Source organism: Sphaerodactylus townsendi, linkage group LG03, assembly GCF_021028975.2.
Source record: "Sphaerodactylus townsendi isolate TG3544 linkage group LG03, MPM_Stown_v2.3, whole genome shotgun sequence".
Classification (NCBI taxonomy): Eukaryota; Metazoa; Chordata; class Lepidosauria; order Squamata; family Sphaerodactylidae; genus Sphaerodactylus; species Sphaerodactylus townsendi.
The window spans coordinates 56,847,102-56,863,805 of NC_059427.1; the positions used below are offsets into that span (position 1 = coordinate 56,847,102).

A 16,704-nucleotide genomic window follows, 5' to 3' on the forward strand; every position below is an offset into this window, starting at 1 on the left:
GACGCGCTCTCGCGCGGCCCCCCGGGGAGGGGTGGGGCTGCCTTACGAGACATTCCACGCACTGTGTTCTTACCCCTCCCAGTTGGGGTTGGCTGTCACCCGACATCTCAAACGCCCACTTCTCCTCCACCCCCCGCTCCCAGTCTCGCTCTCCTTTCCTCGGGAATTGGAGGAGGCGGGGCTGCATGAGCCTCCAGCGGCCGACGGAGTCTCCCAATTGCGCTTTGGAGAATGGAGTTTGGCGGAGGGGAATGTTGGTACGTGCCTCCCTCCGCAAGCAGGTTCTTGAAACTTGCCACGCATGCCCGTTCGGCTGGACATTTTGGCTTCTTGAAAACTCTGCACTTAGCCCGCCGGCAGTTCTGGTGGCGCGCAATGCGCAAAGACATTGAGGCATACATTAAAGGCTGCTCGGTTTGTGCAGAAGCCAAAACCATCCCGGAAAGCCCTATGGACTATTGAAACCTCTCCCGGTAGCTTCCCGCCTTTGGAAAGTCATCTCAATGGTTTTCATTAAAGTTTTGCCCGAAAGCCAGGGCATTACGGTTTGTGGGTGGTGGTAGACTTATTCTCTAAGCAAGCTCATTTTATTCCATGTGCTTCCATCCCCTCCGCTCCCTAAGTTGGCACGGCTGTTTATTCAACATGTTTACCGCCTCCATTCCGCCTCTGCTAAGGTGGTCTCCGACCGCGTCCCCCAATTCATCTCAAAGTTCTGGAAAGCGCTTTTGGGGTTGTTGGGGTCAGCCTGCCGCCTTCTACCACGCTCAAAGTGACGGTGAGACGGAGAGAACTAACAGAACCCTAGAGCAGTATTTACGTTGTTACACCAACTACCACCAAGACAATTGGTGCGAGCTTATTCCGCTTATGGAGTAACGCCTATAACAATGCGGTTCATAGTAGTACAAAGAAAACCCCCTTTGAAATTGTGTCTGGTCGCTCCTTCCCGCCGTTGCCACAACTACCCGCAGCTGCTTTGGACCCCCCAGAATTTCAACAATGGATTCCATCCCTAGCCGAGGGATGGAAGTCGGTCCAGACTGCCTTACAACAAGCAAAGGGACTCCCAAAACTGCAAGCGGATAAACACCGCCGATTTCCCTCTGCGTGTGGGCTCCTGGGTGTATTTATCTACAAATCTCAGAGACGTGCATAAATATTCCAAACTTGGCAAGAGATTTGTGGGACCTTTTCAGATTACTAAAGTGATTAATGATGTCACTGCCCGCTTAGATTTGCCTAACTCTCTTAGTAATATCCATCCTGTCTTCCATTCCAGCTTGCTCAAGGAGGCTCCCGCTTCCGATGCCTGGCACGACCCACTGGAGAGGCCCCCACCGACTATTATTGATGGCCACAAGCACTACTTAAATTGACGCTTATCCTGGACTCTCGCTTTAATCGCAAACGCTTGCAATATTTAGTTTCTTGGGTGGGATATTCCTCTGGGTATAATCAATGGGTTTATTCCGAAAACATTGAAGCCCCCACCCTTATTGCTGCTTTCCACCGCGCCTTTCCGCACAAACCTGGGGGGAAGGGGTCTTCTTTAGGGGAGGCAGAGTGTAAAGGATTCAATGGTGTTGATGGTGAAGTAACCTTGAGTGCATTCCACAGCCCGGGCGATGGGCCAGATGCATCGGCGGAGACTTTATCTTTGCGCGGGAGATGAAGCCTCTGTTCCCATGGGAAGCAGGAAGGGGGGATGGGGTGACTGGTATTATAACCTGTGCTTCTGGCGGGAAGTGTCATTCCTGCCACTGCGTGTACTTGAGCTTTCTAAGATGTCTTAATAAATGGACTTTTACTCCCAAAGCCTTTTATTTCTGCGTCTATGGAATTCCTTACATTCAGAGCTTCAGCTATAGCACATACAGTTGTATATAAATACCAAATATACTTGAGTATAAGACCCGAATATAAGCCGAGGAGGGCTTTTTCAGCATAAAAAATGTGCTGGAAAAGTCTATACGTGAGTATATATGGTAGTATTGCATAGTAAATACTAGTTCTATTCAGAGATATTAGGAAGGGAGTGTCTTAAGTTATAACATGTCTGTTTCTAAATTCAGAGCTCTTGACTTATGGGTAATCTTTTAGGCAACTTTGATAATGTGCCTTTCATCTTAAACAGTTCTGATGGGTTTTCGGGGCAACTCCCTGAGGCTCATAGTTAATAGGAAATACTGACTACTTGATATGTTGTCAGACAGGGTAAACTTTTGAATGCAGGCCTGTTTCTGCCTCAGCGGACAGCCTTGAACAATTTGCTTGCCGACTGTAGTTTACTCCATTAAGCTGTCTTTCTAGGGTTCTCTTACCTTTTGCTGTCAAATCATAGCCTTGTTCCTCCAATTGAAGGTAAGCCAGTAGAAATTGTAGCTATCTTAGCTTACTGTAGCACTGCACACCTGGCAAAATAAATGACTGGTACAGGAGGTAGAACCTGTGTGGACATTCCAAGTAATGTGAAAGGTACAGTAGTGAGGTAAAAGGGAGCTTTGGCAGGTGGGGTGAGGGAAGAAGATAATACAAAATTTCTTTTTTCTTCAGTCAGTCTAAAATCTGAAGCTGGGGAAGGAAAAGGTTTCCATCCTAAATAACTTTATGCGCATACTATAATTTAATATTCCATAGAATCATACAGTTGGAAGGGGCCATATCCAGCTCAATGCAGGATCAGTCTAGAGCATCCCAGACAAGTGTTTGTCCAGCCATGCTTAAAAATTGCCAGTGAGGGGGAGCTCACCACCTCCCTAGGCAGCTGATTCCACTGTTGCACAACTCTTGTTATAAATTTTCCCCCTAATATCTAGTCAGAACTTTTCTCCCCGTAATTTATGCCCATTATTCTGAGTCCTATCCTCTGCTGTCAGCATGAGCAGTTTCCTGCCCTCTTCTAAGTGACAGCCCTTCAGATACTTAAAGACAGCAATCGTGTTCCCCCTCAATCTCCTCTTCTCCCAAATCAGCCTTTCCTTACAGGGCTTGGTCTTCAGGCCCCAAACATCCTCATCACTCTCCTCTGCACCCACACCATTCTGTCCACATCCTTTTTGAAACGAAGCCTCCAGAACTGTACACAATACTCCAGGTGAGGCCTGACCAATGCAGTGTACAGCTGGACTATGACATCTTGCGATTTGGATATTATGCCTCTGTTGATACACCCTAAGATCCCATTAACCTTTTTTGTTGCATCACACTGGCTGCTCATATTTAATACTGTCCACCTGTACCCCAAGTTCTTGTTCACATACACTGCTACTGAGTAGTTATCCCCCTTCCAATACACATGTTCCTCCTTTTTTTTTTACCCAGATGTACAACACAGCACTTGCTGAATTGCATTTTGTTCACATCTCCCCATTTTTCCAGTGTGTTCAGATCTCATTGAATTCTGTCTGTATCTTCTGGAGTGTTTGCTGTTCCTCCTGATTTGGTATCATCTGCAAATTTAATGAGTAGTCCCTCCACACCCTCATCCAGCTCACTTATAAAAATATTTAAAAGTACCGGGCCCCGTGGTTCTCCACTGGACACCTCCCTCCATTCCAATGAAATACTGTTGACAGCTACTCTTTGAATGCATTTCTCCAACCAATTTCCTATCTACCTAACTATCCTAGTATCCAGTCCATAGTTCTCCAGGACATCAGGGGGAGGAGGAGTTTGGATTTATATCCCCCTGTAAGGAGACTCAAAGGGCCTTACAATCTCCTTTCCCTTCCCCTCTCACAACACATACCCTGTGAGATAGGTGGAGCTGAGAGAGCTCTGAAGATACAGGTCTATCAAAACTAGGACAAAAAGGCTTAGAGACAGCGTCTACTGTAGAGCTGTGGCTATGCTAAACTCTGCGGCTTCGTGTTGATGTGTTTGGGGCTGTGTAGGGATGGGTGGAGGAAGGGGAAAGTGGGGATGGGGTATGAGTCTGAAATTGTGTGCATCGAGGAATGCTGCGTGCACAATGACAATAAAATGCTTATGCTTATGAAGAACTGTGACTAGCCCAAGGTCACCCAGTTGGCATGTGTTGGAGTGCACAAGCTAATCTAGTTCACCAGATAAGCCTCCACAGCTCAAGTGGCAGAGCGGGGAATCAATCCTGGTTCCTCAGATTAGAGTGCTCTTAACCACTGCACCATGCTGTTGGTTAGTCTGGTGGACCTGTTAAGGACAAATCTCTGCTGACTTCCCTAGGTCACCAAGTTGTTTTTCAGATGCTTGCAAATTGATCCCTTGAAAATCTGCTCCAGTATCTTCCTTGGGACAGAGGTCAGACTGACTGGCCTGTAGTTTCTTGGGTCATCCTTCCTCCCTTTTTAAAAAAAATGGGGATAATGTTTGCCCTCCTCCAATCTTGTGACACGTCTCCCATCCCCCAAGATATCTGGAAGATGATTGAGAAAGGCTCAGTAAGCTCTGTAGAGAGTTCTTTCAGCACTTTTGGATGCACTCCTAGAGTCCATAAATTTGTGTTCTTTTAAATTAAATATCCTTTTAATGTTGGCTATCTGATCCAAACCCATCCTGCCTTTTCAGTTGTTGCCTTTAAAACAGCACATTGCTTTAGCTCAGTGGTCCTCAACCTGGGGGTCGGGACCCCTTTGGGGGTCGAACGACCCTTTCACAGGGGTCGCCTAAGAGACTCTGCATCAGTGTTCTCCATCTGTAAAATGGATAAATGTTAGGGTTGGGGGTCACCACAACATGAGGAACTATATTAAAGGGTCGGGGCATTAGGAAGGTTGAGAACCACTGCTTTAGCTCTTCCTGCAAGATGTCTTTTACAGGCCTATTTCCTTCTTTGCATGATTTTGAGCATTTCCTCTTTCTGCTCTGTTCCCCTGCCTAGTTGCTGTCAGTGCAGTTGCTGTTTTGTGTCTCCTGGAGCATTCTCAATCTTCATTCAAAACATGCCTGAATGTTTTCTCTTCCTTATAGTATTGTTTTTCTGCATACTACTCCCTAAGTAGATGCAGAAAATCCTCCCTTGGGTAGCTGGGTTTGCTGTTTTCCCTATTGAGCCTTCCACTATATTATTAGATGTAGTAATAAAATAATGATATGTTTGAAATGCACAAGTGGTAAGTCTCCCTTTTAAAAAGAATCTTTGAGGGGAGTATTGGTTTGCAAGAAAAACATTGTAATACTATGCAGTTTTGTGATTAATACATTTACCTATAGCAGTGGCGTAGGAGGTTAAGAGCTCGTATATATAATCTGGAGGAACCGGGTTTGATTCCCAGCTCTGTCGCCTGAGCTGTGGAGGCTTATCTGGTGAATTCAGATTAGCCTGTGCACTCCCACACACGCCAGCTGGGTGACCTTGGGCTAGTCACAGCTTTTCAGAGCTCTCTCAGCCCCACCCACATCACAGGGTGTTTGTTGTGAGGGGGAAGGGCAAGGGGATTGTCAGCCCCTTTTAGTCTCCTGCAGGAGAGAAAGGCGGGATATAAATCCAAACTCTTCTTCTTATGCAGTGATTGGTGCCATTCTTAAAGTGGTAGACTTATTACAATAGCCCTTTCATTTCTACTGTTACGTTTTCTAATAAGAATGCAGTTCATAGTTCTTATTGTGACCTTGAATTAAATTTTTAAGATAGCCAAGGTCTTTAATAAAGTGGCTGGATGATTTAAATCTTGTTTTTCTGTCTTAAGTATTTGTATACTGCTAGGTATGGTAGAATTTGCCCAAGAATTCTGAAATGTGAATTTTTAAACTCAGTAGACTCTTAATAAAATGAAAATTTTTGTCGTTTTCAACATGGCACTGTACCATATTGCATCTAAGAAAATTTTGACAACTCCAGAAAATCTGCCAGCTGCAGAATCACGATTGTATTTACTTGTTTATGTGATATTCGTTGACTGTTCACATTTTGTGTGGGAACACGTTTGTATGCATAAATGAATAATTTGTTCATGAAGCAAATCTGTGTGCTGTTTGAAGTCTCCTAAGTGTTCAAAATTTTCCCCAGGCTTATTTTAGGAAAACATTCATTCTGAGAGATAAATAAAATTTTAATAGTCTTGGTAGGGCTTATATAGAGAACCTATATGCTATATCTCCAGAGACCTGCTTGAGGCAGCTTACAAAGCAAAAACATAATACAATACCAGTTGCTTTCCAAGCAAGAGAAAAATGTAATTACTGAAAAAAAAATATTCTGACATATTTTTTGGGAGTTGTGTTTTCTTGAGGCCCAATTAGGGAAAGCCTTTGAGTGAATTTACCAATTTTTCCTAATAACATTGTAATTCTAATAGTAAAGTTAATAATTAAATACCTATCATTGTGGCAGTGAAATGGAATCATCCACGAAAATGTGGTTCCTGTATATCCAGGTTTGCCCGGATATTCAGAAAAATACTCATTTTTAAGTCAGAGAAGAAATACTCTACCCCCACTGTCCTGATGACTGATGAACATTATGATTGATACTCAGGAGTTATAGTATCTTGAGATGAGTTAAAGTTTTTCTTTAAAAGGCAGAGCTGTGGAGAGGGTTGGTTGCTGAATCCCAAATAGCTTTTGATATCGACAGTACTGAAACTAGGTTTGCATCCACCTGAATTCTAACACCCTGTCCCCCCCCCCCCCCCCCAGATAGTCCTGAACGCCATAAAAAAGCATGTGGAGTCTAGGTATGTGGAAAGAACCTAACTAGGATGTGTGGAAAAGGCACTTTGATTATTCAAAATCGTAAAGTTGTATAAACTGAGACTTCACTAGTGCCCTAAAGGCCCTTTCCACACAGCAAATGTATAGTGGATTGCAGTCGGGATAAAGTAACCCACTTTCCTGTTTTCACGTTCACATGCATCCGTGCAGTCAGCGATTGGAGCCCATGGAAACAATGCGGGTTGCTGTTGCGCCTTTGCACGGAGGTGCGTCTTTTTTTTTATTTGCCTCCCACCGGTGTGTAGCTACGCAGGCATGCACAAATGAACTCCCACAGCCATGCTGACGTCTCACCATATCATGATACAACCATTTGCACATGTGTGGCTACACAGATGTAAGCCAGAAAATTGGAGGGGGGGAGGAAAGCGTGGCCAAAAAAAGTGCCTCCTGGCTGGTCATTCTCTCGCAAGTGGTTGCAACCCGGGATTTTTAAAAAGACTCGCAAATAGTGCAATTCTCAAAAAAACACACTTTCAAGGAAATAACACGGGGTAGACTCTCTTAAGGGGTGGGATCTGTGCGAAGTTCCCCTCCAAAACAGGGTTTTTCCCATCCTTAACCTGTGTTTATTGGCCCGTGCATAATGGGCCTTCGGTAGAAAGAAGAGCAGTAGAAAAGCAGCTTCTTTTGTGCGGAGACAAACTATATCTTTGAATAGAGACATGCTAGTAAAAATACAGTGATCTAGGTGGTAATGGACTTGTAACTAAATAGTTTAGTGGGGTTGGAAAGCATGGCCAACTGAATGGAAGCTCTTAAGTTTTAAATATCCCATTAATTCAAAAGTGGATTGTGCCTTCAAAATGATGGGCCATTTTGAATCGAGCAAAAAAGGTATATCTATTTTTATTAGTTTTTCAAAGTTGTATTTAACGTGTTCAATGTACCAATAGTTAATCAAGACAAGAGTTTAATGATCATTTACAACTTTTAATAGCAAATGTTTATTTGATTGACTATTATAACTATTATTGCTATTATAAGTATTTAGAATTTCACAGTAGTATTACTTTTTCTTGGAGAAATGATGGTAAGAGAACTTAAGCATCCTGCTTCTTTTAATATTTACTTGGTGTTCTTGTTAAAATATTTTTTCAAAATATTTTTTCTAGTGTCAATTTACAGTATCTGGTTCTATGACAAGAATGACTGTCATCGAATAGCAAAACTCATGGCTAAGTAAGTATAAGGTTGCAATATTGCTTGGCCTATTTTATAACACAGTAGTGAAACTATTCAAACTTGTTATCAATCATACTTCTGTCAGATTATATAATACCATTATTTGCAATACTTCCTAGTTTTCAGGTTTCCTTAATTCTGTTTTTAGAACAAGCTCCCCTTAACAAGGTGCAATGTATGAGAACCCATTTTATTAAAGTTTGTACAGAACATTTAAAAATTAACAATTTATTCCAGAATAGGTGTTCATGGGTAAAAATTTACCATCCACTAGACTGATAAATGTATACTAAAAGCTGCAGACAACAGGTGTGATGGTGCAGGAACAATGTTACAAGAGAGACCCAGTCACAAGCCAAGTGGATGAGGACCACTCACAAGTGTGGATTGATAGGCAAAGTAGAATAAACATAAAATCAGATGTAATGTGGAGAATGCTGGATGTAAATCAAACGATATGATCACAGGACCTAATAACATTAGTTTTACCATCTCATTCTCTAATGTAACTATGCCTATCATGTATCAACAATGCTCTCTGCTTTGGATTAATAGTAAATCCCTATGCAAAACAATAGACGTTAAAAATAGCACTATTCAAAAGCAAGTGAGTATTTTAATCTTCCAGGGAATTCTGTTGCTGATCTGAAGGTGATTGATGACTTTTAGAAGAATTTCAAGTGGAGAACCCCAGTGTGAAATTGCCTAATTTGGTTCCAGCCAGAAGTTCAATTCTATATCTGTCCTTCCTTCCCATGTTTGAACAACGACTGCTCACTCATTGTGGGTGTTGATATCATAGCATATCCTGTCCCTTACAGATGTTAATTTTGCTACAATTGAATACATTTCTAACTGGGCCTGCTTATAATATTTTACTCTGTATTTTCTTAAATTACTGGTAGATCTATTTTGCCAGTCAGCCTAAGTTTAGGAGTTGTCTTCACACTCTCATTAGATTGATTACTGTTTTGACTGGATCTTGTTTTAAATGTTTTGTATCATCTCCCTTTGTGTGATTTGCAGCTGTTTGTAAGGAATTCCATAGAAGCAGAAATAAAAGGCTTTTTGGTGTAAAAGACCGTTTATTCAGACATCCTAGAAAGCTCACGTACACGACGTGGCAGGAATAAAGTCTCCCGCCAGAAGCACAGGTTATAACTCTGTCCATCCCATCCCCCCTCCCGGTTTCTCATGGGAATGGAGTTCTCATCTCTCTCGAAGAGATAAGGCCTCTACCAGAGTCTCCGCTGCAGATGCTGGCCCATCGCCCGGGTTATGGAATTCAGTCAAGGCCAGGCGGCTGTTCTGAACATCAACACCATTGAATCCTTTACACTCTGCCTCCCTTAAGAAACACTTCTCCCCCCCAGGTTTGTGCGGAAAGGTGCGGTGGAAAGTAGAAATGAGGGAAGGGGCGTCAATATTTTCTGAATAAACCCATTGATTATACCCAGAAGAATATCCCACCCAAGAGACTAAATATTGCAAGCGTTTGCGATTAAAACGAGAGTCCAGGATGGCGTCAATTTCGTAATGCTTGTGGCCATCAATCATAGTCGGCGGGGGTCTCTCCGGCGGGTCGTGCCAGGCATCGGAAACGGGAGCCTCCTTGAGCAAACTGGAATGAAAGACAGGATGGATATTACTTAGAGAATTAGGCAAGTCTAATCGGGCAGTGACATCATTAATCACTTTAGTAATCTTAAAAGGTCCCACGAATCTTTTGCCCAGTTTTGAAAATTTATGTACGTCTCTGAGATTCTTGGTAGACAACATACCCAGGCTTCACACGTAAAGGGAAACCCCAGCGGTGATTATCCGCTTGAAGTTTTTGGGAATCTTTAGCCTGCTGTAAGGCGGTCTGAACCGCTTTCCCCTCCTCGGCCAGAGATGAAATCCACTGTTGGAACTCTGGAGGATTCAACGCTTCTGCAGGTAGTTGCGTAACGGAGGGAAGGACCGACCAGACACAATTTCGAAGGGGTTTTTTTTTGTACTGCTATGAACCGCATTATTGTAGGCGTATTCTGCAAACGGAATTAACTCGCACCAGTTGTCTTGGTGATAGTTGGTGTAACAACCTAAATACTGTTCCAGGGTTCTTTTCGTTCTCTCCGACTCACCGCCACATTGAACGTGGTAGGGGGCGGCTACTTACGGCACGGCTCCCAACAAGCCCAGGAAAGCTGTCCAGAACTTTGAAATGATTTCGGGTCCGCCGTCGGACACCGCCTTAACGGGGGCGGAGTGTAGACGATAAATCTGCTGAATGAACAGACGCGCTAACTTAGGAGCGGAGGGGATGGAAGCACATGGGATGAAATGGGCTTGCTTGGAAAATAAGTCCTCCACCACCCACAAGACCGTGTTGCCTTGACTTTCTGGCAAATCCGTAATAAAAATCCATGGAGATGACTTCCCAGGGCTGGAGGCCACCGGGAGAGGCTTCAACAGACCATGGGGTTTTCCCGGAACGGATTTGGCTTCCGCACAAACAGAGCAACCTTTGATATATGTCTCAATGTCTTTGCGCATCGCGCGCCACCAAAATTGACGGCGGGCCAAATGCAGAGTCTTAAGGAAGCCAAAATGTCCAGCCGAAGCGGGCATCATGACAGGCCTCGAGAACCTGCTTACTGAGGGGAGGCATCGCATCAACAATCCCCCAGCCTCCAAAACACCATTCTCCAGGCGTAATTGGGAGTCACCTTCCTCCGCTGGTGGCTCATGCAGCCCCGCCTCCTCGAAGTTCTCGTAGGAAAGGAGAGATCAGGCTGGGAATGGGTGGAGAAGGAGGAGTGGATCGCCTGAGATCGAAAGTGACAGCCAGCCCCAATTGGGAGGGGAGAGAACAGTGCGCTGGATATCCCGTGAAGGCAGCTCCACCCTCCCCGGGTAGGCGCCGAGCGCATCAGCCAGTTTATTGGTTTTTTCCGGGGGAAAAATGGACAGTGAAAGAGAAACGAGAAAAGAAATCGCCCAACGGAGTTGTTTTGCGGACATCTTGAGGGGTGGAAAGGGCTGCCAAGTTCTTGTGATCCGACCACACTTGAAAGGGGTGTTTAGCCCCTCCAGCCAGTGGCGCCAAGTGGAGAGCGCTACTTTGATGGCCGCAGTCTCTTTATCCCCTACAGTCCAGTTGAGCTCAGCACCGGAGAATTTTTTTGATAAATAAGCACACGGAACAAGCCTATCATCTTTATTTCTCTGCAACAGGGCTGCACCAAGCGCTTTGTCCGAGGCATCCACGTGAACCACAAAAGGAAGATCTGGGTCAGGGTGTTTTAGGATAGGTTCGGTAGTAAAAGCTGATTTTAAATGTTGAAAGGCTATCTGACATTCTTTAGATCAAGAAAGGGGGGCCCCGGGCTTGGCAGCCTGTGGGTCTTTACCCTTAGTGCGTAAGAGGTCTGTGAGTGGGAGAGTCAGTTCAGCGAATTGGGGTATAAAGTCACGATAGAAATTAGCAAACCCTAGGAAAGACTGGAGTTCCTTCCGATTGGTAGGGCAGGCCATTGGAGGACTGCTTCAATCTTAGCAGGATCCATTTTAGCCCCTCGAAGAGATCCGTAACCCAAATAGTCGATGGAGGATTGGTGAAAACAACATTTAGAAAGTTTTGCAAAGAGGGAGTTGTTGAGCAAGCGTTTTAATACTTCCCGAACCAAGGCTTCATGCTCCTCCATGGTTTGTGAATAAATTAAAACATCATCTAAGTACAACCACTACTCCCTTGTATAATAAAGCATGTAGAACTTCGTTGAGGAGGGCCATAAAGCTCGGGGCCCCACTTAACCCGAATGGCATTATTAAGTATTCATACTGTCCAAATTTTGTGTTAAATGCAGTCAAATGTTCATAGCCTTCCGCAATCCTGACTCTGTAGTAAGCTTCTCTTAAGTCCAACTTAGTAAAAATGCGTCCCTTGCCCAATGCATCTAAAAGGTCCTTGATTAAAGGCAAAGGGTATTTATTGGACAGGGAAACCGCATTGAGTCCTCGGTAATCCGTACAGAGCCTTAAAGACCCGTCCTTTTTTTTAACAAATAATACAGGAGCAGCATGCGTGTGTTTGGTAGCTCGTCGTATGAACCCGCCGAAAGCAAGGTTCTTGTCTAAGAAGGCACGAAGTTCCTTCTCCTCATTGGGACTCATGCGGTAGATTCTACCCTTGGGCAGTTGAGCCCTGGCTGTAATACGATTTTGCAGTCAGTGTCTCTATGGGGTGGCAATTGATCGCATTCTTGCTCCTGAAATACTCTGGCTAAATCTTGGTAAGCCGGTGGAATGCCGGTAGATTCGGGAGCAACTGGAGCGTGCACCGCTGACGAAGCCAGGGGGTGTATGTCATTAGGAGGTGAATTTTCCCCCCAATTCATGTGTTCTCCACAGGGAGGGTCAGTGAATTCTAAGATCCGTTCTTTCCAAATGAATTTTGGTTCATGCAACAACAACCATGGCATGCCCAGGACTATGGAGTGTTTGGCCACTGGAGCCAGAATAAAACTAATTTTCTCCCAATGGTCAGCGCCAGCGAGGAGAACCGCTATGCGTTTTGAACTGGGCCGGTCCTTCGGCCCCGAGAGGGCTGCCGTCCATTTGGGTGAAACGGTATGGGCTTAGCTAGGGGACTCGGTCTAGTCCAAGTTCCTCTGCCACTTGGGGCCGCATTAAGCAATGGGAGCACCCAGAATCTACAAGGGCTGAGGCTATAATACGAGTGTGCTTAGCGGCGTTGGCCAGAATCACTTGAATCGTAATGGGAGCGCTGCCTTCACTCACCGCATCTGGAGTCGAACCCATATCCATGGGGGCTGAAGAGAGGCAAACAGCTGCTTCCCCTCTTCTGGGTCGCCTTCGGTAATCCGCCTTAGACGAGCCCGTTGGAGGCGGCCCGGATTTACGTGGTGGCTTGGCAGATGGGGTGCGCGCAGCCGGGCGGTTGGCTTCTGTTTTTCGGGCAGTTGGCAGCTAGATGACCCGGTCCCCCGCAGTAAAGACACAATCCCAAACGGCGACGGCGCCGGAGGTGGTTTCCGTAGAGGCTGCTGGGCTTGGCTTGCGAGTCGCAGCGGTGGTCGAAGCGGCGGGTTTTGGGCGTGGGCGGCCCCCGGCGCGAGCGTAATCCAAACGAGACGCCACTTGAGATCCTAATTCGATCCATTCAGCAATAGTGCGTGGGATCCGAATAAGGAACACCGTTTCTTGCAGTTTGCCGTCGACGGCATCCGAGAAGTATTCACATTTCATGCGCTGAGGCCACTCAGGAGAGTCGAGCAGCCGCCGCACGAAATTCACGGGCAAATTCGGCAAAGGAGCGGTTGCCTTGCTGAATAGATTTGATGGTGCGGATGGCTTCATTTTCAGCACCCGGATCTTGGAAGCGAGCCCTTAAGGCTTGGAGGAACGTATGAGCACCGCGTGCGAGTATCCTCCACTTGCAGGTCAAAAAGAGTCACAAACCAGTCGGCTGCCGCTCCATCCAAGACGGAACCGATGTCCCGTATTTTTTCGCGTTCAGACCGGTACAAATCGTCATAGTCCTCCATGTGGGCATCGAGTTGCAGGATGAAGTAGGGAAGTTTGGAAGCGGTCCCATCGAAACGGGCAGGTATTGGAGGTCTGTAATATCCTCTCTCCACGGCCCTCGGCGCCCGCTGGGGCAGCGGTTGCGCAGGTTGAGGCGGCGGCGCAGGGAGAGCCGGAATCGGTGGAGGTGGGGGCACCGACGCCGGCGCCGCTGGTGCTCTGGTGGGAGCAGGTCTTTGGAAGGTGGCAGATACGCGAGTAGCAGGACCCAGAAGCGTCGCCCCTCTGGCGTTGGCTGTACCAGTAACGGCGTAGACTCCAGCTTGGGGCATCTTGTCCTGCTGCTTCTTCAGCTCCTTTTCAAAGGCGGCTAAGTCTCTTTCCTTGCGAGTCAAGGCATCTTGGTGCGCATGCAAAGCTGCTTTCTCTCGTTCCAGTTTGGCCAGTTCGTCTCGTTGAATAGCTGCAGTTAGTTCACTTTGCGCACGCATGGCCTTAACGCTTTCGCGTTGACGCTCTAAGTCCAGTTTGGAGTGTTCCAGGACCTTATCATGGACCGATAGATTCTGCATATATTGCCGTTGCAACGCGTCTTTGGCACAGTCCAATTCGAGTTGGATTTCTTTGCGCTGCTGTTCCCGGTCCTTTTGCAGGTTTTCACGCTCTTGCTGCAGCTGCTCCCGTTCCTCTTCCCATAGCTGGCGTTCACAGGCTCATGCTTCCTGGGCATCTCGCAGTCGGCCCACTTCCTCATCCCAGCTCTCTTTTGACGGGAGGGGAAATAGGTCCGGATGGGAAGGCAGGCTTTCTTCGGATTCCTCCTCATCGGAATGCAGCACCTCGTGTCCACCGGCGGCTCCACGGGGCGCCTCAGGTGCAGCTGCTGATCCGGGATCAGGGGGGTCCGATCGGAAGCTGGTACGGATACCCCTCCCAATCCCCGATATAGTCCCGGTTTCAACGGTAGTCTTAGGACGGGCCCCAGTACTATGCCACGGTGGATTCTTGGGAGCATCATCAAAATACGAGTCCAGGAATCGTTCAATGGACTCCTGGGTTGCCGCATGAAAAGTGGTCAGGCCCATCTCCTCCGTGACAGGTTGCATCTGAGGTTTGTAATCCACACGGAAACGGGTAGGTATCCGATCCACAGGCGCCCGATCCATAGACAGCGCCCCAAACGACTCATGCAAGTCCACATGATCGTTTCCTCGTCCCTCGTCCCAACGGAGTAAGGGAAGACTCGTGTTGATACGAGGACGGGAAAGAGTTACCAGCGAGACCCGTTCTCCCGCCGGTTCCTCCAAATCCAGAAGGGAAAGCTCGGAGCCCTCTTTGGGGGCTACCGCACCTTCCACAGGTTCAGGAATATTCAACCTCTCCATGCCGAGACACCAGAGGTCCGCTACACTGGGAAGATAGATGAACTAAGATTCCTGCCACAATGTAAGGAATTCCATAGAAGCAGAAATAAAAGGCTTTTTGGTGTAAAAGACCGTTTATTCAGACATCCTAGAAAGCTCACGTACACGACGTGGCAGGAATAAAGTCTCCCGCCAGAAGCACAGGTTATAACTCTGTCCATCCCATCCCCCCTCCCGGTTTCTCATGGGAACGGAGTTCTCATCTCTCTCGAAGAGATAAGGCCTCCACCAGAGTCTCCGCCGCAGATGCTGGCCCATCGCCCGGGTTATGGAATTCAGTCAAGGCCAGGCGGCTGTTCTGAACATCAACACCATTGAATCCTTTACACTGTTGGTATAAATATGTCTTCCTAACCGACTAAGGTTTTATGCATCTGATGAAGTGAACTCTGAATTACAAAAACCTTTCAATTGTTGTAAAATGAATTTCTGGGGTAGATCCTATGTCTCACTTCTGCTTCTCTTTCCATTGTAGAATGGAGTGATTGACATCTTCTGTGATTGTTATGATAGCACCTTTTGGCTCTCCCATGAGCTGTTTGTTATATAGCCTAACATGTATGAAATGACATTTTCTGCTCTGAAGCTCAGCATTCATCACACATGTATTCAGATTTTTAATTTGAATAGAGTACTTTCATATAACTTTATGCATAATAGAATTATAAATCATGAGCGGCCTTCTTTCCTCTATTATAGAGTAGTACAGGAAGAAGCTCAGAGATCACAGGACAGAACCAGCCCAAGGAGGACTAATGGTTGCAGTGAAAACAAGTCAATTGACATCCTAGAGATGCTTAGCAAAGCCAAGGTGGAATATGACCGGGTAAGGAACATGTGTGTGTCGTTCTTTTTCTTTTCTTTTAAAGACTGCACTAGAAATTGCGTGCAGTTGAGCCCAAGTCTAGCCACATCAGGTTCTTGTTCCCTTTTCTGGTATGTAGTATAGTCCTGTCCCGCGGGCTTGTCTCTTCATAATTGTCTCTTCATACATCCTCAGTCATTATTTGCTTGAGGCATCCATTCTTCTTTATATAAACTCTTTTTCCTGTCTGTAGCATTTGCAAAATCGGCCTGTAGCGTCCAGTTTCCCTGACAATAGTTAAGCATTTTCCACCATGTACCACACTACAAAAAGCAGAAATAGGCTTTTGCAACTTTTATTTTTACTTTTGTTGTCTTTAAAAACAGACCAGAGCTCATGTCCACCTTATGCTCTTGTACTACAGACATATTTGTAAAAACTTGGTTAAACTTCAAACAATTTAGGAAAAATATTTGAAGTTCTCTGTTTTTAAATACTCCCTGTGAGTCTCTAGAGAATCTTCCTGTGAGTTCCTACACTACAAAGCAATCTGTTTTCTTTCTCCTTGCCCAAACTCACTGAGCGAAATAGAATGAGCAGTGAATCATCATAGGCTGTGCATCACAATCTTACAGTGCTTCAGGGGATGTTGAATCATGAGGCAAGATGCTAAAGGCTTTCAACTTCCCCGGAACAACAGTTTTAGGCACACTAAAGTCTATCCAAGCTAGAATGACTTGCTTTCGATTTAAAAACTAAAAGACCCTCCAAAGATTATTTTTAGGAGTAGCATAATGATGTCAAGATGAAACTAACACAGATTGTACCCTAATGACAGCTGCTGCAAAATTGCAAGGTAAAACTATGAGAGAATATTTGAGCAGTTCATGGTTATTTTGGAGGGAATTATAGTTTATCTGGGAAAAAACACGCAAATATATTTTCCCACAGTATCTTATGTTTGCCTGGAGTTCCTCCATTCTACATTTTAATAACCCTAATTATAGATTCTGATTTATTCTGTATAATTCCCAAATGTTTCCTGTGCCTTTTATTACTGCATGC

The 16,704-nt window shown here is 45.6% G+C and overlaps 1 protein-coding gene across 1 annotated transcript in view; it reads left to right on the plus strand.

The window, feature by feature from the left end:
• The window catches only part of DCP1A (decapping mRNA 1A), a 59,931-nt gene that overhangs the window by 18,599 nt on the left and 24,628 nt on the right, over positions 1-16,704 (plus strand). Inside the window, exons 4-5 of the mRNA XM_048490167.1 lie at positions 7,809-7,875; positions 15,534-15,660. Of these exons, the coding sequence (XP_048346124.1) occupies positions 7,809-7,875; positions 15,534-15,660 (194 nt within the window). The remainder of the gene's footprint in view (positions 1-7,808; positions 7,876-15,533; positions 15,661-16,704) is intronic.